At 40.7% G+C, this 27,971-nt stretch overlaps 1 protein-coding gene across 7 annotated transcripts in view; it reads right to left on the reverse strand.

Annotated features, from left to right (window-relative positions):
- The window catches only part of LOC114568716 (collagen alpha-1(XIV) chain-like), a 317,958-nt gene that overhangs the window by 274,511 nt on the left and 15,476 nt on the right, over window positions 1-27,971 (reverse strand). For 5 of the 7 annotated variants that reach the window (XM_028598361.1, XM_028598360.1, XM_028598363.1 and 2 more), the window contains exons 4-6: window positions 26,705-26,821; window positions 11,013-11,156; window positions 7,859-7,939 (exon numbers count right to left, since the gene is read on the reverse strand). The exons of 1 other annotated variant lie outside the window; for it this stretch is intronic. In XM_028598361.1, the coding sequence (XP_028454162.1) occupies window positions 7,859-7,939; window positions 11,013-11,156; window positions 26,705-26,821 (342 nt within the window). The remainder of the gene's footprint in view (window positions 1-7,858; window positions 7,940-11,012; window positions 11,157-26,704; window positions 26,822-27,971) is intronic. One more of the 7 variants, XM_028598362.1, reaches the window with a different exon arrangement.

Below are 27,971 nucleotides of genomic sequence, written 5' to 3' on the forward strand. Positions count from 1 at the left end.
AGGGTGGACAGACAGAGAACACAGACCGACACAGAGAAGAAAGAGAGAGAGACGGACAGAGAGAGAGAGGGACTGACAGAGAGACAGACAGAGAGAGAGAGAGAGAGAGAGAGAGAGAGAGAGAGAGAGAGAGAGAGCTGGGAGGCGAGAAGATGATGCTGAGACAGGGCTGGAAGTGAAAATTAAAAAAGCGAGGGGTGGAATAGAGGGAGAAAAAATAGGACAGCAGATAGTCTCATCATAAGAACCTAGATCTAAAAAGCACGCCTTTGAAGGGAAGTGTGTCAAATTGAATTTAATACTTTAGTTGAAAAAACGTCCCAATACTTTCATCATACCATTTGACCTGCTCGTTACATTCTCCATATAACCTCCGGAAGGAGAACGTCTATCTGCACAGAGAAACACAGAAATATTTTCAAACATTTCAGCGCGATTAATCGCACGACCGTCCATAGTTAACGCACGACTAATCGCACATTTTGATATCCGTTCGAAATGTACTTCAAAACAAAGGGGGATCTTGTTCAAGTTTCTAGAAAAGTACTAAACTCGGTGATGCCACAATTTCCCACTGTTGATCTGCGTTTTTTAATTATCCAGTCTTCTATATTACTAACTCTTGATTATAGTGTGTATATTTTAAATGGCGATGTTTTGATGTCTTCAGTTTTTGTATTGTACATTTGCAGATGTCTGTATAGTAGTAATAGTAACGGGAGATACTGGCGTGGGTGGTGATTGGTGTGGGAGACCCGGGTTCGATTCCCACTGCGAAATGTCAACCAATGTGCCCGTGAGCAAGACACTTAACCCCTAGTTGCTCCAGAGGCGGGCAACCTCTGACACACATAGCAATTTAATTTGTATTACAAGTTTTCTCAACTTTTATGTTGAATTATGCAAATGAGAGATTATTGTATTAAATATGCGCATGTATAATTTGCAGGAAGTGAGACTATATCAGTTGAAAGACTTTCTGTTGCAATTTGTGTGGGGCAGGGGTCATGTTGCACAATGCCCGTGTTTTAACCCCTGGTGTTGTCCCCAGTTGGGATTCTTTCATCCAAATTGTCCAAAAATTACCTGGATGGTTCCATACAATGCTCCTTGCAAGTTAAATGAAGGATCAGTTCACTACTTTGTTTTTTTTCCCAAAAATAATTTAAATGGTTTCAACAACAGTATCCTGAAACTAAACTTTGACAAAACACAAAAAAAAGTAGCATTTTTCGACATTTCACGTTCTTTCCCCCCCACTTCCACCAGTATACACTAACAGCAACTTATTACCACTAGTTTTACGCTCATTTTTGGAATTTATGCTCAACACACCTCATGTAGCCTATATGAAATTATATGCAACTTTTGAGTTAAAAAAGCAGAAAGTATGGATCATTTTTGACTAATATTTAAGATCAAAAGGAACGTATGTTGATGGATAATCTCAGATTGTCAAAGTGAAGTAAGAAGAATTCTATAAAATTAAATAAAAACACCAAAAATTATAGAATAAATTGATCCTTAATTTTACTTGTGAAGAGCGTTTTCATGGAACCTTCCGTGTTATTTTTGGGCAATTTGGTGGAAAGAAACCCAAATGTTCGGATATAGAAAGTCAAAACAGGAGGGTTAAGGTTAAGGGTTAAGGACTGGTAAGTTGATGTACCCCCCCCCAACACCCAAACAAAGTATCCGCTGAAATATAGAGGTGTCTTTCGCCCTGTAAAGTCAATGGAAAACGTCTTTCTGGGAGACGTTACAATTCCACTGTCAGTAAGGCTGTTCCTGGGGGGCTTGGGCAAGTGCATCGGTTCAACATCACTTCCTGGTTTCCCCAAAACTACCAAACTACGGAGTGGGTGGAAGCTCAAAAATCACAGAACGCAGGTGCCACGTGGCATCATTTCTTTGCGTAAACATACAATACAGGCCAAAAGTTTGGACACACCTTCTCATTCAATGCGTTTCCTTTTTATTTTCATGACTATTTACATTGTAGATTCTCACTGAAGGCATCAAAACTATGAATGAACATATATGGAATTATGTACTTAACAAAAAAGTGAAATAACTGAAAACATGTCTTATATTTTAGATTCTTCAAAGTAGCCACCCTTTGCTTTTTTTTTTTTTTTTTTATTAATAAAAGGGAAATAATTCCACTAATTAACCCTGACAAGGCACACCTGTGAAGGTAAAACCATTTCAGGTGACTACCTCATGAAGCTCATTGAGAGAACACCAAGGGTTTGCAGAGTTATCAAAAAAAGCAAACGGTGGCTACTTTGAAGAATCTAAAATATAAGACATGTTTTCAGTTATTTCACACTTTTTTGTTAAGTACATAATTCCATATGTGTTCATTCATAGTTTTGATGCCTTCAGTGAGAATCTACAATGTAAATAGTCATGAAAATAAAAAGGAAACTCATTGAACGAGAAGGTGTGTCCAAACTTTTGGCCTGTACTGTACACGCCACTTTCCTAAAGCCAAGTGGCGTTTGTTATCTGGACGCATTTTGAGCTTTTCCACGTAGATGTCCACGCTGTATACGGCGGATGTAAACATACACACTACGTGGCGTGTAATGTTGAAAAACGCCCCTTGCGGCTCGCGATCCCGGCTCTCCGGGGTGAAAGTCCTGTGTTTTACCCATCCGCGGACTTACGTCCTTTCATACTACTCGCTACGGGAAAAATTCACGCGTAATGTAGGTCAACAGCGGCCGAACGGCGTTGATAAACACGCTAAAAAGCGATTATGCGTCTTGATAACACGCCAAAACGGCATACGAATTGGCGTGTTATACATACGTCACTTCATGAGATCAGTCTGGCAGGTGCGTTAAATGCACATAAAAAAAAAAAGTGTGGCGTTAAAAAGAAATTTGCGTTTAACTCGCTATTATTGCGTTCTTATCGTATTTTAACAGACACAATTAGAACATGTAGATGAAGACGGAGGTTAACGACAGATAATAAAACTCAGATGTTGAGCAGTCGGCTGTCACCTAAATTTCCAGGAACGTGATCGGCTTTTCCTCTAAAGCCGAGACAGACGGATAAAAATAAAACTCATCAAAGTATCAATGTTTGTCTTCACAACCTGAGAGCACAGAGTTTCTCAATGTTGAACTTATAGACTGATGTGGATAAGAAGAAAAAGGCAGGGAGGAGAAGATTGGAAATTTCCGAGGGAGTGTGTCTATCTAAAGTCAACACACACACACACACACACACACACACACACACACACACAATGTGAGCTTTGGCATCATACATATATGTCATAACTGTTTTAATAGGGAGGAAACAATGAAAAATAAAACCAAATAGTGTCAAAAGACCAAAAGATTGAAGAGAGTAATAAGAAAAAAGTGATGGAAAGAAGAAAAAAAACAGATAGCAGTCAAGAGAGAAAAGCAGAAAGCTTATGAAGAAAAAGAGAGCTTGAGGGTGTGTGTGTGTGTGCTCTCAAATAATAAGCGGGGTGGAGTCATATAAAAAAGCCAATCTTTTTAACGGTGATTGGCTTCTCTCTCCCCCATCTGTCCCCTTTAGCCTGTGGCCAGTTAGAGAAGAGCTATGGCAAGACACACACACACACACACACACACACACACACACACACACACACACTACAATGAACAACACACACACAACACACTGACAAATGAAGAACAGAACAGCTGACTGTTAAAGTGAGTTAAGTTCAAACATCACAAAGCAAACAACTAAACTGCACAAGAACACGCAACCATGAATCTGACACGAACTAAGCGGTATGCTCTCTCTTTTATACCTCAGTCTATCAGACCGCACAACAAGCTCTTTAAAACGTACATTTTTATAAATTTTGTATTGTATTTATGTATTGTATTATATTGTATCGTATTGTATTAGGCGGGTGGAAAAAAATCTTTTAGACATTTTTGTCCGGAAAAAGCAACAAAAACTTAAAAAAACTTGACATGGAAGCGATGCCAGTTTATTGCTTTAGCAGATTATTCCTTTGCCGAAAAAGGGATTTCATATGCTGCTCTGGCGTCCGTTTGTGAATGACATAGTTTTAAAGACTTAAGAATGACACAAAGTGACGGATGCCAGAGAGAGGGGTGGTGATGGTGCAGTGGATATGACAACCGCCTTTGGCGTGGGAGACCCTGGTTAGATTCCCACGGAGATACATCAACCAATGTGTCCCTGAGCAAGACACTTAACCCCTAGTTCCTCCAGAGGCGTGCCACCTCTGACATATATAGCAATTGTAAGTCGCTTTGGATAAAAGCATCAGCTAAATGACATGTAATGTAACGTAATGAGACCAAACAGAAGACGACTGACCGAGAGTAGCAATCTCGCAACACCAGAGCAGCAGTAATGAGTCAGAAAATGGACTTTTATGGAAAGTCCTTCGCTGTAATTATCTCGGCGTTTTGGATCGGATCCCTCTGGACTCGCTGCGCGCCTCCTCCCTCCCCCTCCCTCTGCTCCGACTCGTCTTGTGCAAAACACAGCCCGGTGAAGTCTAGCACCCGTTTTAAAAACATCTGTCGAGCCATAAAGTGCCCTGGAAGGCGGAGAAATGGCCGACATCAGATCTGCCTCGTCTTCTAAGTATCGCTCTTGAACATCCGTAAAGAAGCAGCTGTCCTCCGATCTGCTTATTTATCAGCTTAAAAAAAAAGGCTCCTATGTTATAATAACCTTCCCCTATTTCTGTACACATGAAGGGGATGAAATAACCAATCCAGAAATGTTTGTAATTACATTTTTTCGCTACAGTGGTTTAATCATTACGCTATTGAATTTGAAAAGTATTTTCCTTTTTTTTTCCCCCAAGGCTGCTGCAAACAAGCTCCAAAAAAAAAGAAAAAAAAAGGCATCACCCCTGGACTCACTCCTGATTGGCTATATTCATTTTTTCTAACCTCTTTACAGCACACACAAATATTTATATTTAACAGAACATTTTTTGAAGAGATAACGGATCACTATAAAATAGAACCATATAAATTACTTTATATGGCATATGTCAGACTGACCTGCCGGTCACCGGTCACGGCCGAGCACGTGAAAACCGGCTAATTCCGGTCACCAATATCTTCCCAAGTTCCTGCATCCTTACAAGGACATGTGGTGCTTTTATACTTCCTCACCTTACGTATTTTACTTGTTGGGAGTGAGAACCGGTTGGTTACACGGCTCGATACCACGTGAGAAAAATCAGTAATTGCATGAAAACTCAAGACAGGTTTAAAATAACCCCTAGGACTTCAGAGTTAAGTTAGACCAAGAGTAATTTCAGCTAGAGGCAGAGAAAATTCCTGACAGGTTTGTAAAGTTTCTGCCGTCTGGAGGAGAAAGAAAATACCAATCACCAAACCTCTCCTGGCGAAGTCGGCTGCTGACGAGAGAAGAATATAAAAAAAAAATAGGAGTCAGCCTGTTATTGCATTGTAAGTGATGAGGCGAAGAAGAGGAGGAATCTCAAGTTCTGTTGCAAATGTTAAGTATTTTCCCCCTTACATTCTGATTCAAGAGACAGAAACACAAATCTAAGCAAGCTGCAACACAAACGTGACTACAGACAGGTAAGGACACACTAAACGTGGCAGGGCTGATTGAGATGCACTAATTGGGTGGATTAAAATCAGCCAAAAAAAAAAAAAAAAAAAAAAAAAAAGATTTAAACTGCCAAGTTTGTATCCCGCTGTGACGATTTTCAGAGCAGAAGTTGTAATTTGGGTTTGAGACGTCTGCCAGAAGTCCCATCTGCACCGTCATTAACACCATTCCTCCGTTTCAAGGCTTCAAAAACACACACACACACACACACACACACACACACACACACACACACACACACACACACACACACACACACACACATCAGGTTTCAAAAAACAAACAAAAAAAAAACACGCTGCAAAGGAACACGGCACAACATCAGGTTTCTGGTAACAGCAACAAACAAAAAAAAAACACGAGGAGGTAAAAACATCCTGTGTTCAGCTGTGGGACGCTCCAACGAAAAGGTTTTTTGAATTATTCTTCGGATTTGACGCAAACACAAATGAAAGCATGGCTGCTATACAGAAAGGTTTCCAATATTTCAACCACGGCTATGTACTGTTCATTCATAAGGGAACAAAGCATGTGACAGACCTTTGAATACAGTAGTGCTCATACGTTTACACACCCATGCTAAAGTTGACTAAAAAGAGGAATAAAAAAAAATAAAAAAGAAATCATATTTTTGAAATTGATCTTAATGCCTTAATAAAAAAATTAGGAAAAATCCGATCTTTAAGGACACAAATTTTCTCTGTGAATGAATAATGTATCGTAAATAGATAAATAAATGTTCTTCCTTAAAATACATGTATATGTTAAATTCCCATAGAGGTAGGCAGATTTTTATTTTGAAAGGCCAGTTATTTCATGGATCCAGGATACTATGTATCCTGATAAAGTTCCCTTGGCCTTTGGAATTAAAATGCCCCTCCCCACATCATCACATACCCTTCACCATACCGAGAGATTGGCATGGGGTACTTTCCATTAAGATCACCTCTCAATGCAAATTTAACATAGGGGTGTACTGACTTACTACCCCTGTATTTTAAGGAAGATCATTTATTTATTTACGATACATTATTCATTCACAAAGAAATTTGGTGTCCTTAAAGGTTGGATTTTTCCTCATTTTTCCAATTAAGGCATAAAGATCAATTTCCAAAAGACGATTTTTTTATTCCTCTTTTTAGTCAACCGTAGCAGGGGTTCCAATACTCATGAGCAGCACTGCACATCAGCACACTATTACAAAACTAACAACACACACACAACATGACAAAAAAAAAAATTTTTATGGTACAAGAAACAAGCATTGAAATTCTTTTTGTGATGCTTTGAGATATTTTGTTGAGATATAAATTTAAATCATGATTGTAAGATAAAAGTAGAGTCCAGAGCTTTTGTATGAAAGAGACACAGTTCAGAGCTTCAGCTTTACCCGTTTGTTTCCCTTATTTTTTTTTTCCTCGTAGTGTCTGATTGTGCACTTCAGCACGGGGCGCTTACAATAACCTTCGACATCAAAATAGGCTCGTCTGCCACACTCTTCTCTTGATTCATTTCCCGATTGTTGCAGGCTCTTGCACGAGTTCTCCGTTTTCGTTTCATTTCCTTTCCCTCCAATTTACTGGGGAATGAGGCTGCATGGTAATCGCCGTGTGAATGCAGGAAACATTACATGTGCGGCTGTCCTCCTTCAAAATGAGTGAGGACAGTAATCATAGAACATCACGAAAGTGCTTTGTTTCCAAAAGGACAGACAGAACTAGAATGTCTTTGATTTACAGGGCGAATTAAACTCGTTCCACACCCGGGAGTGAAATCAGACGATCGGAAGAGAAAAAGTCTGAGGCCTCTTCAGCTTCCACTTACCTGATTTTGTCTAACATTTTCTTATTTTTTCTTCACTCAAAACTCTCAGCCTGAAAAAGGTCAGGGTATAAAAAAAATAGATGTGTCAGTGTTGGAGCAATCCTTTTGAAACTTTTTCTTCACACAAAAAGAAAAAGCTGCCTGCATGCTGGAAAACTGAGCCTGAGAAGAGAGAGCGCGGTGCAGCTCAGTCTTTTCCAATTTGCGGTTAAAAACTCCATCTTGGTTGCAGGACACTTTTCTTGCTTCTGGAATGACAGGTTGTCTTCCTGACATGGCATTTTCAAAGAGAATCTCTTGACACCAGACGACAGGGAGACTCTCCCAGCAGACAGACGCGTCAATCATTTCCCCCCGTTTCGGTGTTTCTCTTCACCTGGTTTCCTTTGCAGGCGGTTCTTACCTTCTGAGATCTCGTTGTTTTCCTCGGCGACGCCGCTGTCTCGTCCCCTCTGAGACTCGACCATCTCGACGCCTGATTGAGCTGGAAGAAATAAAACACATTGGTGCGAGAGACTACATTAATGAACGCTGATTAAAAAGGAAAAAAGAAAAAGGAGGAGCGACACAGAAACCTGGACGGGATGCATGTCGATCAATGAATCGACCGATAGAACGCAATACACAAGAAAACACAACAGACCAATAGAAAAAGTGAAAATCAAAAAAAACCTAAGAATAGAATGGACCAAAATAGATACCATGAGACGTAATAATACATCTGAAAATATGAGTGAGAAAACAACACTTGGCGCTTTTCCATTACATGGTACCTACTCGCCTCGCCTCTACTCTACTTTTTTGGTTTTCCATTACGAAAAAAAAGTTCCTGGTACCTGCTAACAGGTACTTTTTTTAGTACCTGCTCAGTCGAGGTTCCAAGCGAGCTGAGGCGAGCCGAGAAGGTTTCGTGAAACCCTGCAGGCTCCTGATTGGTCGGAAAGAATCGTCACTGATCACTGCATTGCTAGCGACAGACGGCAATTTTAAATAGTTTAGGTTTTTTTGCTGCTGGAGGCTCCACGCAGAGCTTTCTCCGTAGCATACAAGTGGCCTGATGGTTATACTTGTGCGCTGGTGTGTGTGTCGAGTCGCCGTGTGTGTGTGTAGCTGGTTGAGCGAGTGAGAAGTGAGAGAGTGCCGGCGATTAGCTCCGCAGCGAGTAGTGACTCTAGAGTCATATAGTGAAAGAAACAAAGTGTCTCCCCCGTTCTTTCTGACCACGGTGGGAAATCTGGAGCAGGAAAAGTTAACTATCTTGTTGATTTCATATTGTTTACGGAGAAGGAGAACCAGGAAATGAGTCGGGGAAATTCAACACTACCACACCACATAGCCCAGAGAAGTGTCGACAAGGTACACATATGTTATTAACCCCTAGGTTGACCTTTAAGGTTATACTTTATATTTCAGCTGTGCTTTTCCTACTATGACAAGTCAAAATGTCTGCTGTGAAAAAGGTCCATAAAATGTGTGCAAGGTTAAATAGTTTAAATTGAGAATTAAAAATAAAAAAAAAAGTAGTAAATTAGCCATGTTTTCAGGCGGACCAGACTTTGGTCTGCACCAGGGTTTCGAATGAGCTTTCCTACCTACCGAAATCAACCGGACTATCCGACAAAATGCCCCAGAGTTTGGTTAAAAAACGGACCAAACTGTTCAGGTGTGGAAGCATCCTCATTTTGGTCAAACCGTCAACACTTGGGCGCTTGGGTTAGCTCACCTGGTAGAGCGCGCGCGCCCATATATAGAGGTTTATTCGTCGACGCAGAGGCCACAGGTTCGACTCCGACCTGCGGCCCTTGGCTGCGTGTCATTTCCCCCTCTCTCTCTCTTTCCCCTTTCGTGTCCTCAGCTGTCCTATAAAAATAAAGGCCTAAAATGCCCCAAAATCAGTCACTCAGTTGAACCCAAACTTTAAGCTCGGCTATTCAGTTAGCTTGACTGCCGTTTGAGAGTTTCTGCAAATGAATGCTGCCACAAAAAATAAACAGTAATGATTTTAAGTTGTTTAAATGTCACACAGCATCACCCACATTTAGATTTAAATTTGCTGCTAAGTGTTTCTCATTCAGTGGTGCAACAACAACAAAACAGCAATAGAGATACTTTGATATGATGCAGTTTCTTTAGTTTTGAAGAGCAGCATGATATTGTAAGATGTTGGATTAACTGATATGATACATTTCAAAAATGCCTGTTTAAAAAGGTTGTAGGATCCAGCCCTCCAAAACTCCAAACACTAAATGACATAGAATTGCTGTGCTGCTCTACAGGTTCAAACCTCCAGGTATAATAATTGGGCTTTCAACCACACCCCAATCAGTGATGTCACAGCAGGTATTGTGCCAATCACAGCTGATGGAAAACACCCGCTGTGACATCACTGATTGGAGCCAGAAATGCAGCCTGATGTCACATAGAGATCAGACCATCAGCAGTATTCTGTCATTGGGGATTTAATGTGACTGCCACCTTTTATAAATCAGAATGTCTTACGGTCATTGCACTTACTTATACTTAGGGTTGGGTACCGAAACCAAACGACCGGTATCTACCGGACCGAAAAGAAACGTCTACTTCAGTGCCACTTAAATGCCCGCGCTGCTCTCTGATGCTCCTAAACGGTCGTTAGGGGGAACGGAAGCATCGCTGCACATGGCGCTAGCTTACGTTACACCTGACAGCAGGTAACGTTAGCATACCGTTAGCTAGGAGCTGGATTAAACATGGTTAAAATGCTGACAGCTTAACGGTCTAACGTGTGACAGTATTTCCAACACATTCTCAGTCCCGTCGCGTCAAAGAGCGATGCTTGGTCAGGTGCCTTTGGCATTTGTTACTAAACGCAAAAAAAAAAAAGTCTACTTTAGAGTCATATTTAGACGGGTTTAGTCGGGACTCTTTGCGTCAGTTCCTGGGACGTACGTTTAGCTGACATGCGGCACAAGAACGGGACACAAACCTGGGCTCCTCAATGAGCTTCATGAGGTAGTCACCTGAAATGGTTTTACCTTCACAGGTGTGCTTTGTCAGGGTTCATTAGTGGAATTATTTCCCTTATTAATAAAAAAGCAAAGGGTGGCTACTTTGAAGAATCTAAAATATAAGACATGTTTTCAGTTACTTCACACTTTTTTGTTAAGTACATAATTCCATGTGTGTTCATTCATAGTTTTGATGCCTTCAGTGAGAATCTAGAATGTAAATAAATGAAAATAAAAAAGGAATCACATTGAATGATAAAGTGTGTCCAAACTTTTGGCCTGTACTGTATTGTTCTTACATTTTAAATTTGGCCACATGACCTTAGCAATAAATAAACCGTTCCTTAATGTTTCCGGTTTTACCATTTTAAAAGTCTTGTTTTAACACCGGTATTGGAAATAACCAAAACCATACCAAACCCTACTTACACAACCTTAACGTGTATGGTGCTTCTTCTATAAACTGCCCAATCTGAAGACAGCCTGAGCATTTCTGGAAGCATCAATCTAACACCATCATCAAGTCGTAATACGGTGGGTTGTAAGATTTAACGAGCAAACGTCTCTTACCTTCATGTTTGGCCTGGAGAGGTTTGCTCTGCTGTCCTCCACTGACAGCAATGATCTTAAAGTTGTATTCTTTGGAGGGGTCAAAGTCTTGGATGAGCAGCTTTGCTTCCTGCTTCGACACCTGAATCTCCTTCTGCTCTCCACCTGTTCCAGGGTAAGAGAGTCTGATGGTTAGAGAGAAGACACGGTTGGCCGATTTAAATCCTGACCACACAAGGGAATCATTTCTAAAGATATTTATTTAATTATCAATTAAATCAAGTTTGAGTGCTTGGGGTGAAGAAGCCTGACCGACAAGGAGAAAACGAGAGAGGAATGGAAGTTGGTTAGAACGGAAGTACAAAGAGTCTCTGCTACGCAGATGATAACGGTCTCGTCTCGTCTCAGTGTGAACTGGCAGGTTTCAGAACGCTGTAGACCGGCACGTTGCAAGTAGTTGCACGTTTCAACTTGTCTTGTCGAGAAATGTTTGGTCTGAACTGGGCTTAATGGGTGGAGGATCAAACCACCAACCCTTCTCATTGCGGTGCCACAGCCACCTGCCACACTATAAACACGACTACAAAGCACACTTTTAATGATAATAGTGGTCTTTGTGAGGGTCTGTCTGAGGTTTCTGCCTGTTTAAAGGAAGTTTTCCTTGCCATTATCGCACCAAATGCTTGGTCTTGGGTGTGTGTGTGTGTGGGGGGAGAATTGTTGGGTCTTTGTCAATTTAATATTGTGGTCCGGACCTACACTATCTGTAAAGTGTCCTGAGATTAACTTCTGTTTTACTTTAACACTATAAATAAAATTGAATATTTTTGAGAGGCTAATAGATGTGGTTCCTTCACTACATCCTTGGTATTTACAGTAAGTTAATCAAAGCATGTGTATGCCTCGTTCAAGGCGACTTCAGCAGAGCAAATGGCTGCCGCTTGTGATGAAGAACCACCACTCTCAAACCACCATAGCAGACTGTGATTACACACGTGACACGCAATTATACACTGTACACACCGACTGCACACCTCTCTGCGATCTCAAATAAGCTTCAAACTGTTTCCAAGTATGAGAAAACATCTTCAGGTTTACATGAAAGTGACATGTTCGCTTGAACTGCCAAGAAAAGACACATTCAGAAGCCCTCTGGCTTCACAAACTCAGGAGAGGAAAGATTAACTTAATTAACGCCCGAGGCGAAGGGACCAGAGGGAAAACAAATAAATTGTAAAAAGGTAAAAACCAAGAGTATGAACAAAACTGTAATAAAGGATTATTGATAAAAATCTAATAAAATATATGTTTTCAGCATCTAATCCTGCCAAATGTGCTTCGCTGTCATAGGAGGAGGAGGTTTGGCAGAAGTCAGCAGTTTACAGACTGACTCAGAAGCGTAGGTTTCTATTCCCTGGCTTTAATAAAGTCTATCGTCTCCACAGATATTGATTGAGAAGTCCAAGATCATCAGAGTTACACGTGCAAATTAGTTTAATAGGGTGTGCTTTTTGTGTGCCTCCTGCTCAGTTTTCACATTCGCTGCTGCTGCAGAACAAATGTTCCAGTTGGAATCAATAAATCTTCTTAAATCTTTAAATTATTAAAAGCCAAATACCTTGATGTAAAAAAAAAAAACACAATTGGTTCCAAAACCTACTTTGCCACTATCTTCTGCTCCTACAAAAGAAACTGACAGCACAAAAAACATGCTGTTCAACTTTTTAAAACTGGAAAATGAGAATCGCGTCAAGGGCCATGTATAGTTTGAGATGCATTTTTGTAATTTTAAGTAAAATAGTCAAATATTCTTTATGTATTATTGCATGTCTCCTACAGTCTTCTCACTTACAGTTTGGTCGACATAAAGCCCTAAAAAGATTTGCACATTATAGAACTTAGCAAATCAAGCAAAACAAAGATTACATTTTTAAAAGTAGGCTACCACACAGCTGACTTACAACAACCTGTTTCACAGCCTGAATATATAAACTCTCTGGTTGTTTGGGAAGTCTTAAAGTCAGCAAATCTGCCAAATGTTGCGTAATTGCAGCTTGAAAAATTGTTGTCTTTTTTGCTTTGTTGCACAACTAGGCGGGCCAGAATTTATTGCGATTGTAAAAGGATACGCAGGCCGGATCAAAATTTTCGAGTAGCAGGGTTTGGCCCGCGGGTTTAAGTGATGGGGAGTGGTGTTTTTTAAGATTTCAGCTTCACCAAAGTCACACAACACCACAAACTAACCAACCAATGGCAGCGGTAGAGCAGCAACTCCTGTGTTCTGCGAGGTTAAAGTCTGGTGGCGTTGAAGAGAGCAGAGCTAACGGCTTGAGTTCCCCGTCGTATAGGGCTGTCTGACAGCAAAGGTAAAGCGCTGGAAATATTCTAAATATAGCGTCCACTTTAACATGGTACACATGTTTTTAGGGGTCTTAAATGTGTTAAGCAGGACATTGCTTACGGGGTATTGAGACCAATTTTCCGTCAGATTGTTTGTAGATCTTGACGTTTCCGACTGCACTTGAAGTCAGCTTTATTTCCCAGGAGAGAGAGAGAGAGAGAGAGGAAAGAAGGAAAGCACGCCAACGCTAGCATGCTACGTCTTTCTCAATAGCAAAGCACTGCTACAACACACACAAGTTCACCATAATCTACAAAAGAACTACTTACAACCCTCATTTAGAAGTCTCCCAGCTAATCCTGCCTTGGAACTTACCAAAGTTGGAGAAACAGCCTTTCTTTTACTGTCTCTAGAGTTAGCTAGCTGACATGATCTACATCTGAGCTACTGAGCATGTGCGAGTGCAATCAAAGATAGTACAGAAGAAGAAGATGAAAAGAGGTCTCACTCTGTAGCTAAAACAGAAACCAGGTGAAAAGAGGATCTGCAGCAGTGAGAGAGAGCTGTGCAGTACAACAAAAATATGGTGTTTTTTGAAAATTAAACCATGTAAACCTATTCTGGTACAACCTTAAAATACAGTTATGAACCTGAAAATGAGCAGAATATGGGCGCTTTAATACCAGGGTCTCTCCTAAGTGGAATGCAGCCATCAGTAATGGTTTAATACCAGGGTCTCTCCTAAGTGGAATGTAGCCATCAGTAATGGTTTAATACCAGGGTCTCTCCTAAGTGGAATGCAGCCATCATTAATGGTTTGAACACACCTGTGCTTTTCCTACTATGACACATCAACATGTCTGCCTTGAAAAAGGTCTATTGTGCATGCTGATTCACTGAAATATCTTACTGGGACACTTGATGGAATGCAGCCTTTAAGGTTATCAATTTCGGCTGTGCTTTTCCTACTATGACACGTCAAAAATGTCTGCTGTGAAAAAGGCACCTGGGTAGGTCACCTGGTAGAGCGCGCGCCCATACACAGAGGCTCAGTCCTCGAACGCAGCGGCCTTGGGTTCGGCTCTGACCTGCGGCCCCTTTTTTCTCTCGCTCGTCTAATTTGCCCGGTCAGAAATAAAAGGCCTAACAATGCCACACGCCAAAAAAAAAAAAAGCATCCAGCAGAGCTCTACAAAAACTACCGCTCCGTCACCACTTATCAACCTTACTCCACTCATGGCGATACCAGCGGCCTACAGCGAGAAGATGATCGTCCCCGTCATTCACCTCACTCACTCGGCCCAGAAGGCACACAGACATCCCTGCACTTCCAGATACTTATTAAAAATCAGTCCGCTCCCACCCAGCCTCCCTTCCTCCCTCCCTCCCTTTCTTTCTTTAAAACTAAGCACTACCCAAAGGCAACATGTTGCTAAGCGAGCTTTGTGTGGGCTTGTCTCAGAACTGACGCCATGGTGCTTTGGTGAAAATGTCAAGGCAATTTAAATATCTGTACGAATATGAAAAAAAAAAAAAAAAAAAAAGGCATTAAAGCTTTCTGGCACATGGGAGCCTACAGCCCTCGTTACTGTTGAATCAAAAAGAGCTTATTCAGAGCTTATTCATCAGGCTTCCCAATGGTTAAAGGGAATTCCCTCACCTTCAAACAAAAGAAAAGTGAACACTGAGGCAAACCTTCTTAGAAAGCCGAAAAAGGCCAACATGTTTTTGCTCTTCTACAGAAGCCGCAGACGATCAGATTTACCCTGCTTTACCTTCGATTTATCGGTACCCAACATCCGTCTTTCCATTTACTTTTACGTTTGTGTCTCTCCGGCTCCATCCTTCACTCTGCCCCTCTGGTATCTCCCTCTTTTTATCTTGCTGTGTCATTCCCTCCATCCATTCCACTCTGCCCGCGGTGTCAGGGGGATGGCAGCCTGTGCTTACGGCGCCTTATCTGCCATTTCCTCCATTACTGTGATCAAACAAGACGGCCCGGCCGTACCAAAAGCTACACGTTGACTTCGCCGCTGGCTGACAGCGGCACTCGAGGCAGAGGTCGACTTCACCTTCAAAACTTCAGGCAACAAAACAAAGTGAGGCAGGTCTGTATCTCTGGTGAAATATTTCAACATGGCATCATGACTTTGCATAAACATACATGTTATCTGTACGCATTTTCAGCTATCCACGTGTATGTAGATGTAAACATACCCACCAAGTTGCGTGTTATCGAGAGAACGTTACGTACTATTGCGAGAACAACGTCACGCGTGTAAAAAATAAATAAATAGGTTGGGTTTAGGAAAAGAACACAGGGAAAGGCTTTATTAACACAAAAAAACACCCAAAACACGGAAAATAATGACAAAAACACAGAAAATAACACGCTTAGGAAAACAAACTGTTGGGTTTAGGACAGAAACATTAGGGAAGGCTTAAAAAAATAAATAAAAAAGCTGAAAATCGGCACACGTGGGACACGATCCCGGCTCTCCTGGGTGAAAGTCCTAGGTTTCCTCCTTACGCGGACCTACGTCCCTTTATACTACTCGCTACGGCGAAAATTCACTCGTAATGTACGTCAAGGGTGGTCGAATTGCGTTGATAAACACGCTAAAAAGCAATTATGTGTCTTGATAACACGTCAAAATGGCATACAAATTGGCGTGTCATACATACGCCACTTTATGAGATCAGTCTGAATATTTAGTTCCCCGTCAATTAAAAGTCTTAAGTAGAAAAAAATAAAAATAGGCACCAGCACTCTAAAAAGATGCTCCAAAAAAGCTGTACGTTTACAGAAACGCCATTATTCGTCTTAGTCAGGAAATACTCAACATTACGGGTAGGACGAAAGATTGATACGGCAATATATTGTTGTCTTTCGTGTGATTTTTTATTAATAAATTAAAAGGCCCTCTGAATAGATCTCCCTTCTCCCAGTCTTAACCACCTCTCAAAGCGCACAGCTCTGTCAATTAAATCAACTAATCAATTAGTCGACAAAATCCTATAAGTGTTAGTCGACTAACAGCCCTAGTATTGTGATATTATTGGTATCGTGAAATCCAGGGATTTTATATAAATAAAACAACAGTTACATGAATGAATGTCTGTCTGTCACAGCCCACTGAAGGTTTCTATGTTCAACAGTTGTTGGTAGAACAAGCTGCACTCTTTATTGTGAAGAAGGCCTGAGGGCTGAAACGTCATCTAAATAAAATAGAGAAATGCACATGGAGGTAGAGTGTGCAAGTCTACTTCCAGTTATCAACACCTCACTACCACCCTTGGTGTTACTTTTCTATATTTATAGAACAAACCTGCACCAACACTAACAATACTGCCAGCATCCACAGACTTCTTCAGCTGCTACCTTGTGATTTTTATCGAAATCACAATATGGACTAATGCAACATCCAAATCACAGGGGAAGGGGTGAAATATTTGTTAAAAGGCAATCGATGTGTCAAATCACTCTGAATTAAAAGGTCCAATGTGTAGGAATTTCTCCCATCTAGCGTTGAGATCAGATATCGCAATCAACTCTCTCGCACCACGCAGTTCAAAGTACGTATTACAGCTACGGTAGCCTTCACACTTCAAAAAGCCGGTCTCTTGCTCTTTTCAATCTCCTTTTACTTTTTCTGGGCGACGAAGAATTTGATTTGATTTTATTAGGATCCCCATTAGCTGATGCAAAACATCAGCTACTCTTCCTGGGGTCCACACAGAACATAAAACTCCATTTTCAGACAAAACAAACAAAGAAGAAGACTCGTGTTCCTGAAATTTGGATTTTGAATACGTGTGGTCCTCCATGTGTCCTCCTTCAAACTTGGGGGGGCCAGGAAGCTACGATACCCATTAGCAACATTAGCAGCACCTGTGAGTTTATCATGTGACTGCAAAAATGCGAAAGGCGGAGCAGTATGTCCTGTATGTCCCTTACCGGCTAACGTATTTCAAGATGGCGCATGGATATGGAGCGTCTACCCCAGTTCATGCGAATGCAAACATAAAATGCCTCCAAGACCCCACTAACTGTGTGGCCTTTTTTTTTTTTTTTTTTATTTAAAATTAAATTAAAATACAATTAATAAATTAGTGTGTGTGTATGTGTGTTAACAATAATTTAGTTGCACACAAAAAAATATTATGATCAGTTTTTTGCTGTCGGCTGTCTGATGACTACGAGTCAGGTTACCGCGGAAACGGTTGAGCGGCAAGCCAGGCGGTGGAGGATAGAGTGAAAGAGAGGAGAGGACATTAACAAAAACAAACAACATGGATAAAAAACGGTGAAGCCACAAAACGGAAAGCTAAAAGGGAGAAGGTAGCAGAGAGGATTTAATTAGGAGTAATATTCCAACCATCTCCACTTTTTTCATAAGTCGGCTCGACGCTAATAAAGAGCCTGGCGGCGCCTGCGGTGATGCTAGCGATGAGGAGTTTAGCACAACATCCAGCCTGGCTATTTCAGATGAACAATTAGAACAACATCAGCACCCTGAGCATCAGCAGCGGGACATGACAGAGAACCACAGCCCGGCTGGAGTGACAGACACCTGTTTAAATGCCCCCCCCCACGGTCTCCGACTCCGCAGGTGGCAGAGACCCGGCGGTATGTAGCTACGTTACCAGTTTGACAGCTTCAAAATGTAGGTCTATCTACTACTTTTTTCCACTTATTAAACACCCTGATTATTATAGATAGACCGATCGGCGCCGAAGCCTTCCAAATCTGCGTCCACCGAACCACCTAAATATTGTTTCCTGATGTAGCTAGAGCCCATCACCTCTGCTCTCTCCCCATATGATAGGTTGCTTTTTTAATCATGTAACGTTGTTGTATTAATAGACATTTTTATGACCAGATACGCGGTCTGGCTTATCAATACATCATATGTGGGAGTCATTCTCTAGTTGAGGGTACTTTCACGTCATTCTTCACCTAATATTTTAAAAGTAGCCTGTATCTTTTGTCTTTCTCCGTCAGTTCACTGCAGAGAATCGGTGAAGTATAGCTTTGTTGTTTTTAATATTTTTAGAACCTTCCGCTGATTAAATCACTTAGGCCTATTCACAAGATGTTATGTTTTTTTTATTTGCATGTTTTTGTTTGTATGTTGGTCTTACCAGTGAAGAATTAGTTTGCTGTGTAAGACAGAACGTGGTCATTCATATCAGACAATCGGACAGCGAGCAGGCATCTCTGCAACGCCAAAATCACCTAACTGTAGGTCTACATATTTAATACGGGTTTTGTCACCAAATATAATAATTTCTGCAGATAATGTAATACAAAAATGATAAATAAATAAAGTAGGCTATACTTCTTTTTCTAAAATTTAAAGTGTGTAAATATACAAACATATAAACCATAAGATAATACTGATACAGATTTTAAGGTGGAAGAAGGCAGTTGTGGAGATTTTGATGACATGCTTTTTGAAGAGGTTGCTGTCAAAAATAACTCCTGATGGATGTGTGAGGAGGGAGTCAGAGTTATAGATGGTGAAGCATCCTGATGGTGTAGATGTGTGAGGAGGGAGTCAGAGTTATAGATGGTGAAGCATCCTGATGGTGTAGATGTGTGAGGAGGGAGTCAGAGTTATAGATGGTGAAGCATTCTGATGGTGTAGATGTGTGAGGAGGGAGTCAGAGTGCAGCTATAGATGGTGAAGCATCCTGATGGTGTAGATGTGTGTGGAGGGAGTCAGAGTTATAGATGGTGAAGCATTCTGATGGTGTAGATGTGTGAGGAGGGAGTCAGAGTTATAGATGGTGAAGCATCCTGATGGTGTAGATGTGTGAGGAGGGAGTCAGAGTTATAGATGGTGAAGCATCCTGATGGTGTAGATGTGTGAGGAGGGAGACAGAGTTATAGATGGTGAAGCATCCTGATGGTGTAGATGTGTGAGGAGGGAGACAGAGTGCAGCTATAGATGGTGAAGCATCCTGATGGTGTAGATGTGTGAGGAGGGAGTCAGAGTTATAGATGGTGAAGCATCCTGATGGTGTAGATGTGTGAGGAGGGAGACAGAGTTATAGATGGTGAAGCATCCTGATGGTGTAGATGTGTGAGGAGGGAGACAGAGTGCAGCTATAGATGGTGAAGCATCCTGATGGTGTAGATGTGTGAGGAGGGAGACAGAATTATAGATGGTGAAGCATCCTGATGGTGTAGATGTGTGAGGAGGGAGACAGAGTTATAGATGGTGAAGCATCCTGATGGTGTAGATGTGTGAGGAGGGAGACAGAGTTATAGATGGTGAAGCATCCTGATGGTGTAGATGTGTGAGGAGGGAGACAGAGTTATAGATGGTGAAGCATCCTGATGGTGATGTAGATGTGGTGAGGATCCTGATGGTGTAGACAGAGTTATAGATGGTGAAGCATCCTGATGGTGTAGATGTGTGAGGAGGGAGACAGAGTTATAGATGGTGAAGTATCCTGATGGTGTAGATGTGTGAGGAGGGAGACAGAGTGCAGCTATAGATGGTGAAGCATCCTGATGGTGTAGATGTGTGAGGAGGGAGTCAGAGTGCAGTTATAGATGGTGAAGCAAAAGTTGTGCGATGTTTTGAAGAGGAATTTGGGACCGATGATGATCGTGTCAATTTGTCACAGTTAAGTTTGAGAAAGTTGGTTTGCATCCATGATTTAATTTCACTGAGGCCAATGGTCAAAGTGGAGTGAGTTGCCGTGGTGATGGATTTGGTGGAGATGTAGAGCTGAACATCAGCAATGGCGTTATTGTCAGGTGTCATTACATGTCAGGAAATTATGACATAGAATATAATAGTTGCCATACATTAAGTTGTGCAACTTAAATTTGAGAACTACATTTCACGCTGAGAGTGAGCTGTATAGGCCTATACGTATATATAAGTTATACTCAACCTATTTTCATTCATATATTTGATTACAATGTGACAAACACAGCTCTGTTACCATTAGGCTAGCAGATCGTTGATCATCCGTTTCTCCGTGAAGGGGAGAGACAGTGAGAGAGAGTAAAAGAGGTGCTCAACAATCAGTTGTTTTTCCAAAGTCAGCTCTTTAGATCAAATTGTGGTCACCACTACGTTTTTTTTCTTGCCTTTGTTTTTGGTGTGATTTACTAGTGTTGGGTTGGCTCTGTGGAAGAGACGAGTAGACTGGATGTTTTCTGTTGAGATTAGCATTGATGTTGTGCTATTGTGGGAAGCTAGACTGTACAGACATGACTGTAGTTATTCTTAGTTATGTTATTAGGCTGTATTTTCATTTTCATTGTTCTGTGATAGTTTCCATTTTGTCCTTTGTTTTATAGAGTCACAATTAACATCACAAGAAATGGAGTTGGACAGCTTACTTTCACTGTTTCTAAAAGTGTAGATGCTGTGTGAGTTTGGGCCACGAGTTCTGAGAGGGGGGGCCTTCAAGATTTTGTGCCCAGGGCCTCTGCTTTCTAAATCCGTGCCTGGATACTTGTAATTGATGGTGGTGGTAAATATTCATGAAAATGGACAAGTTTGTGAACGGACAACACAGATTTTGGTAATGAACAACTAAACACGTTACAAAGTGGAACTTTAAGTTAGGGCTGCACGATATGAGGAAAATATGCGATAACATTGTTGGATATCACGATAACGATCTAACTAAGCGATAAATAAACGGATACTAAAGTGAACTCAGTTTTGCATTTCTGCTGCTTTCAGTATTCTGCTTAAATACAAAAATTGCTTATGGAATTTAAAACAATTGAAAAGAAATCATTCCTAACATTCTTCTACTGAACATATTGTACATTTAATTGAATATACAGTGGGGGAAATAAGTATTTGACCCCTTGCTGATTTTGCAGGTTTGCCCACTTACAAAGAATGCAAAAATCTACAATTTTAATCATATGTACATTCTAACAGTGAAAGACAGAATCCCAAAGAAAATTCCAGAAAATCACATCATATGAATTTATTAAAATTGATAACCATCTGATGAGGAAAAACAAGTATTTGACCCCCTGGACAAACAGCATGTTAATATTTTGTAGAAAAGCCATTATTGGCCAGCACAGATGTCAAATGGTTTTTATAGTTGGTGACAAGGTTTGTGCACATTTCGGCAGGGATGTTGGCCCACTCCTCCCTGCAGACAGCCTCCAAATCATTCAGGTTCCGAGGGTGTCGCCTGGCAACTCGAATTTTAAGCTCCCTCCAAAGATTTTCAATTGGATTCAGGTCTGGAGACTGGCTAGGCCACTCCAGAACCTTGATGTGCTTCTTCTTCAGCCACTCTTTTGTTGCTTTGGCGGTGTGCTTAGGGTCGTTGTCGTGCTGAAACACCCATCCTCGACCCATCTTCAGCTCTCTCACTGAGGGAAGGAGATGTCGGTCCAGAATTCCACGATACATGGCCCCGTCCATCCTCCCCTCAATACGATGGAGTTGTCCCGTCCCCTTGGCTGAAAAGCACCCCAAAGCATGATGTTGCCACCACCATGCTTGACGGTGGGGATGGTGTTCTTTGGGTTGTACTCGGTGTTCTTTGCCCTCCAAACACGACAAGTTGAGTTGAGGCCAAAAAGTTCTATTTTGGTCTCATCTGACCACATCACCTTCTTCCAGGCCTCTTCTGAGTTGTCCAGGTGGTGAATGGCGAACTTCATGCGGGCCTGTACATGTTTCTTCTTGAGCAGGGGGACCTTGCGTGCGCTGCAGGATTTCAATCCATGACGGCGTGTGTGTGTTACCAACCGTTTTTTTTGTAACTGTGGTCCCAGCTGCCTTCAGTTGATTCATCAGTTCCCCCCTTGTGGTTTTGGGATGATTCCTCACCGTTCGCATGATCAGGGACACCCCACGAGGCAAGATCTTGTGTGGAGGCCCAGACCGAGGGAGGTTGGCGGTGGTGTGGTGCTTCTTCCATTTCCTGATAACTGCACCGACAGTTGATCTTTTCTCTCCAAGTTGCTTTCCGATTCTCTTGTAGCCCATCCCAGCCTTGTGCAGATCAACAATCTTGTCCCTGATGTCCGTAGAAAGCTCTTTGGTCTTGCCCATGGTGGTGATGTTGGATGCGGGTTGTTTGGGAGTTGACAAGTGTCTTTTATACAGGTAACGAGGTGAGGCAGGTGTATTTGATGTAGATAATTGGTTCGGATTGGGGCTGTGTCTTAAAGAAAGAGTAACTGGCTTGTAGGAGCCAGAATACTTGCTGTTTGTCCAGGGGGTCAAATACTTGTTTTTCCTCATCAGATGGTTATCAATTTTAATAAATTCATATGATGTGATTTTCTGGAATTTTCTTTGGGATTCTGTCTTTCACTGTTAGAATGTACATATGATTAAAATTGTAGATTTTTGCATTCTTTGTAAGTGGGCAAACCTGCAAAATCAGCAAGGGGTCAAATACTTATTTCCCCCACTGTAAAAGCACGACAAAAAAGAATGAAGTGCAGTTTTCGGATTATTTTTTTTTTTAAACAATCCCAAAAAAAGAATATCGCAATACGTCGCAGCCTTTCGCGATATTGGGAGAGAGAGAGGGGGATGACATGCAGCAAATGGGCCGCAGGTCTGAACCCGCCAGCTGCGACAAGGACAAGGGGAGCTAAACAGACGCCCCATTATATATTTTTCTATGAAAATGAAAATAAGGATACTAAAATGATCATTCCCTCCAATACTGTGAATCATACCGCAATTGCAATATCAGTCAAAATAAACTCAATTGGATATTTTCCTCATATCGTGCAGCCCTACTGTCAAAATAGTTTCCAATTCATTTTTAAGATGCCACGTTGGAAGACTGAAACGGGTTCCATTGCTACTTGCGGTCAAATTATTCGAACTATAATTACAATACGACACACAATGAAGTCTTAAGGATAGAGATCACATCCATAAAAAGTAGAAACATCTGCGGTGCACTGTTTTTTTTTTTTTTTTTGCTGCAATAAAAAGCTTGGCCCGTTTTCAAACTGAGTAATACTCTAAGATTATAATCACAGAGCACTTTATGACCTGTACATATCCTCACGTTATATCTCTGATTACAGTCTATCAATGTCTATCTATCTATGACATATCTATTTCAGAGTGTATAAGCAATAAACATAATGTCCATGTCGTGAAGAATACAGATGAAGAGAGGAGCAGCCAATCATAAACTAGTTTCTATGAACTCAGTGAACTTCTGCATTTAACCTTCTGTGCCGTTTGGGAGATTGACAGCGATGGTGCAAAGCCTACAAGGAGTCGTGGTGTCAGTTTACAGTTTATTACGTACACCTGGGTGAGACGCATGCAGGCTAGCCCCTCATAACTCTTCACCTTCGTGAAGGTTATAGTGGTAAATATTTGTTGAAACTGTTTTGGAGAGATTTTACTCTATGCTCATTTCAGAGGCTGTACTCTGTGGTGCTGTTTAACTATAGTGGTTTATACTGAGAGATGGTTCTAATATTTAGTCACATATCATCACTGATTCTTTCAATCATCTACTCCCAACCTAGGGCTGCCCGATGTGAGGAAAATATGCGATCACGTTGTTGAATATCGCGATAAATAGGCCGACATTAAAGTTTACTTCTGGTATTCTGCTTAAATACAACAAACTGCTGAAAGGAAAGGGCGCTCTCTCTCGCTCTTCAGTCACTCTATCTCGCTTGACCATTTAACGTTACCGTGCTTTCGGGCGGTCATTGAGGCTCCGTCTAAAACTAATTTCGAAATTTCGACCAGCTGTTCGTAACATAAAAATAAAATCGATTCATCATTTTATTTCTATCGGTTGTAGCTGACTTCACAAGCTGACTTCTCTATTGGCTGTTGAAACGGGAGATGTCTCTTACGTTAAAAAAACAGCCTCTGGAGACTTGAACAGCCAACTTTTCCCAGTAACGTTATAAAACGCTTTCGTCTCGTTGCAAAACGTTGGTCTGAACTGGGCTTTAGAAAAAAAAAAACTTCTAATCCAATTACAACACTGTAGAGCCAAGCAGATCTTACAAATCTTACAATTACAATATTGTTATTCATATATTACCATTGCACTGAACTGCCTTGCACTATATTTATATTGAAATCATACATCTCAGACTATACTGTTATTGCACTATTCCTTCCCTCTTTTAAATGTTATAGTATATTTTTTGTAAAATTGTAAATTCTATTGTATTGTTATACAGTATAGTTAAAAGTATTTTTTTATATTTCTTACTGTCTTACTTCTGTTTTTTTATATGTTAAGGGAGTGTTGAGAGCAAAGATTAACCGGAGCCAAATTCCTTGTTTGTTTACGCAAACCTGGCCAATAAAGCTGATTCTGAACACTGATTCTCTGAGCCTCGTTACACCAACGTGCAACTGGCAAAGTTTTTTCCCAAACTTGTGAAGAAAAATAAAAAATAAAAAATTGTTGAACCCTTCATTAATAAATCCAAAAAGTGTGTGCTGTGGTCAACCACAGGTTCCCACAGTGGGCATGTGAACAGTTATATCACCTGCCGTGTGTGGTTACGCGTCTCTTTCTCCGCACAGTGAATTATGAACCAGCATGCCCACATTAAAAAAAAAGGCTGATTTGTTCGCCCTCGGGGGAAGAGCTTCAACTACTGTGCTCCTTTGTGCATAGCTGGAATTCTTGTCCCAGCGGTGAAATACAAACGTCATGTAGTCAAGATGATTTGTGAACGCACAGAAACTGTATTAACCAGCAATCTGTTTGGCATTTTACAACAAATTAGGCATCGACCAGTATGAGATTCTGACGGTGGATAACCTTCAGCAAAAATATCACTGTTTTGTAGTATTGCAATTGCAGCCTTAAAATCTATAAATTTGGGTAAAAAAAAAAAAAAAAAAATCCTTTTTTAAACTTTGCTTTTTGAACTTTTTGCACATCCCTCTACATATTTGGACAACCTGCACTAACCACACAGCCGTTTTTTCTCTTTGTTAAAGTGCTCATATCATGCTTTTTGGCTTTTCCCCTTTCCTTTATTGTGTTATATATCTTTTTTTGTGCACATTATAGGTTTACAAAGTGAAAAAGCCCAAATTCCCCCCCAAAGGGACTTAGCATCTCCAACAGAGAACACTGTTCACAAACTGCTCCAAACAGCTCTATTGTAGTCCAACCTTTACTTCAGAGACAGACATGGTCACTTTGTAACACACGTTATAAGCTAGCTGCTAGCATGGCACGCCCTCATACTCTTCTTCTGACTGGCTTTTTTTTTTTTTTTTTTTAAAGAGCATTAGAGGTAGCGTTACATAGACGTAGGGAAATTAAGACCGGTTTTAAAAAAAAATTAAGAAATTAAGACCTAGAACACAATACTACATTTAAGACTAAGACCCCGCAGATGTTTTTTTTAAAACGCACTGCACACTTTTTTTTTTTATAGATTTTTTAATACACTCATACATGTCCTATGCAACTTTACCGACAGAGTTGCTTCTTTAACCCCTTGTGGTGCACTTGTTATGGTCAGTTTTGCTAAAAAAAAAGAAAATGTAAAGCATAAAGTTTAAAATTATAACCCAATTCTGCATTACATCTTCTCCGCAAACTTAATTCTAATTTCTGGAATGCATGGTCATAAATAATTCTTACTTAAATGAAATTATACAAAATATTTTTTAGTTAAAGACCCCAGAAATTATGAATTATTTTGAGTATTAGTTAAGATCCAAGGAATGTATGTTGATGGCTAATCACAGCGTGTGAAGTGAATGGAACCATCCATGTTATTTTTGGGCAATTTGGTTGATAGAAACCCACATTTCTTTTTACATAGACTTTTGAAAATGGGTCAAATTTGACCCGAGGACAACAGGAGGGTTAATGATTTCTGCCGAGGAGCCCTTGAGCAAGGCACTAGACAACCGATCCATCACAGAGGTCGTACTGCTGAGCTTCCAGGTGTGAAAGCGGGAAACAGCAGGCACGACTGTACAGGTAAATTCCTCGTCAGGTTACCCGGACAAATCAAGTTCAAACTAGGAGGTTTCTGCAGAGAGCGAAGCAGCGCTGAACAATCCGTAAACTGGCAAAGCTGAAGCCTTAAATCTTAAACAGTTTTGTCAGGGTGCAACGTTGAGGTTTGTGAATGTTCAAAATGCAAAAAATAAATAAATAAAAAAACATTGAAAAAAAATTCAAATTGAAAAAAATGTCAAACTAAAAAAAAAAAAAAAAAAAAAAAAAACTATAAAACTTAGCAGGGAAAGGTCAAACTTGAAAAAAAAAAAACATTTTAAAAAGTGTTATAATAAATAATATAAAAAATAATAATATTGATTTCTTTTTTTTTTTTTCTGAAATATAGACTCAAGTGTTTTTTTTTAAGACCTCTTCTGGATCTTACCTGGCCGTGTGGTGTAAATGACTTTGTAGCTTTCAAACTGTCCTTTCGGCTCTTTCCACGACACGTGCAGCTTGGTGGGGCTCAGGACTTTGGCACGAAATCTCCGTGGCGTTGAAACTGAACAGAGAAGACACAAAATAAGCAACCTTACACAATAACTATCTATCTATCAACTTGAGACATAGGGAGTACGTTTACACGCACACATATTGCGCTATTATTCCGAATTTGATACGGGTCATGTGAACAACATTTTCCGTTTGGATATTCCGAATATTTGCCGGTGTTATTCTGGTTTTAGAAGCATTATTTGGACATGTATCCAGCGCATTCAGAATCTGTGTCTCAATCAGAGTTTTTCCTGCGGTTTTTAACAGTTTACGGCCTCTCGCCTGTTTACAGTTTATGGCGCGCTCTGTGCATTGCTATGGTATCTTTGAAACAAGAGATCTTCTACAGGGGGTCTGGGACCCTTATGGGGTCCTCAGAGTTGCTGCAGGGGGGCCCCCCAAATTATTATTTGATGGTTTAAAGCAACAGTATGTAACTTTTCCCGCTTCGGTCCCCCTACAGGTTGGAAGTGAAATTGTCCATTACATTACATTGTCCAGTTCATTCGAACTACAGATCGGCTACCCGATCTGGCAAAACATGCATAATGTTATGTACAGTAATGGTCAATTCCGCTTCCAACCTGTAGAGGGACCGGAGCAGCAAAAGTTACATAGTGTTGCTTTAAATCACATGTGTTAAACTCAAGGCCAGCGGGCCAAATCCGCTGTGACTGTGACTTTGCATATCCAGGCCTGTGAAACAGGTTGTTGTAAATTGGGTAGCCTACTCTTTAAAAATGTCATCACTGTTTTTGCTCAATTTGCTAAAGTCTGGGATGGCTAAAGAACTTTTTTGTTGACTTTTTTAGGGCTTTATGCAGACAAGTTTTATGTGAGAAGACTACATGAGACATGCAATAATACAGTCAAATATATTTTACTTTTTTCACTTAACCCTTGTGTTGTCTTCCCGTCAACCATGAAAAAAAAAAAAAAAAAACTTTTTGTTGTCCCTATCTCAATGTTTCGGTCACTTTTTTCAAAGTTTAGTATTTTACATTTTAGTGTTTCCCCCCCCCCATTGTTTGGGTCACTTCTTCCAACATTTTAATTGCTTTTTCTGATGTTTTTTCCCCCTGCTTTTCCCCAAGGTTTTTGTCACGTTTCTCAATGTTTTGGGTGCTTATTTTGAACGCCTTCTTTGCGGTTTTGAC

Source organism: Perca flavescens, chromosome 14 (genome assembly GCF_004354835.1).
Source record: "Perca flavescens isolate YP-PL-M2 chromosome 14, PFLA_1.0, whole genome shotgun sequence".
In the NCBI taxonomy this organism is placed as follows: Eukaryota; Metazoa; Chordata; class Actinopteri; order Perciformes; family Percidae; genus Perca; species Perca flavescens.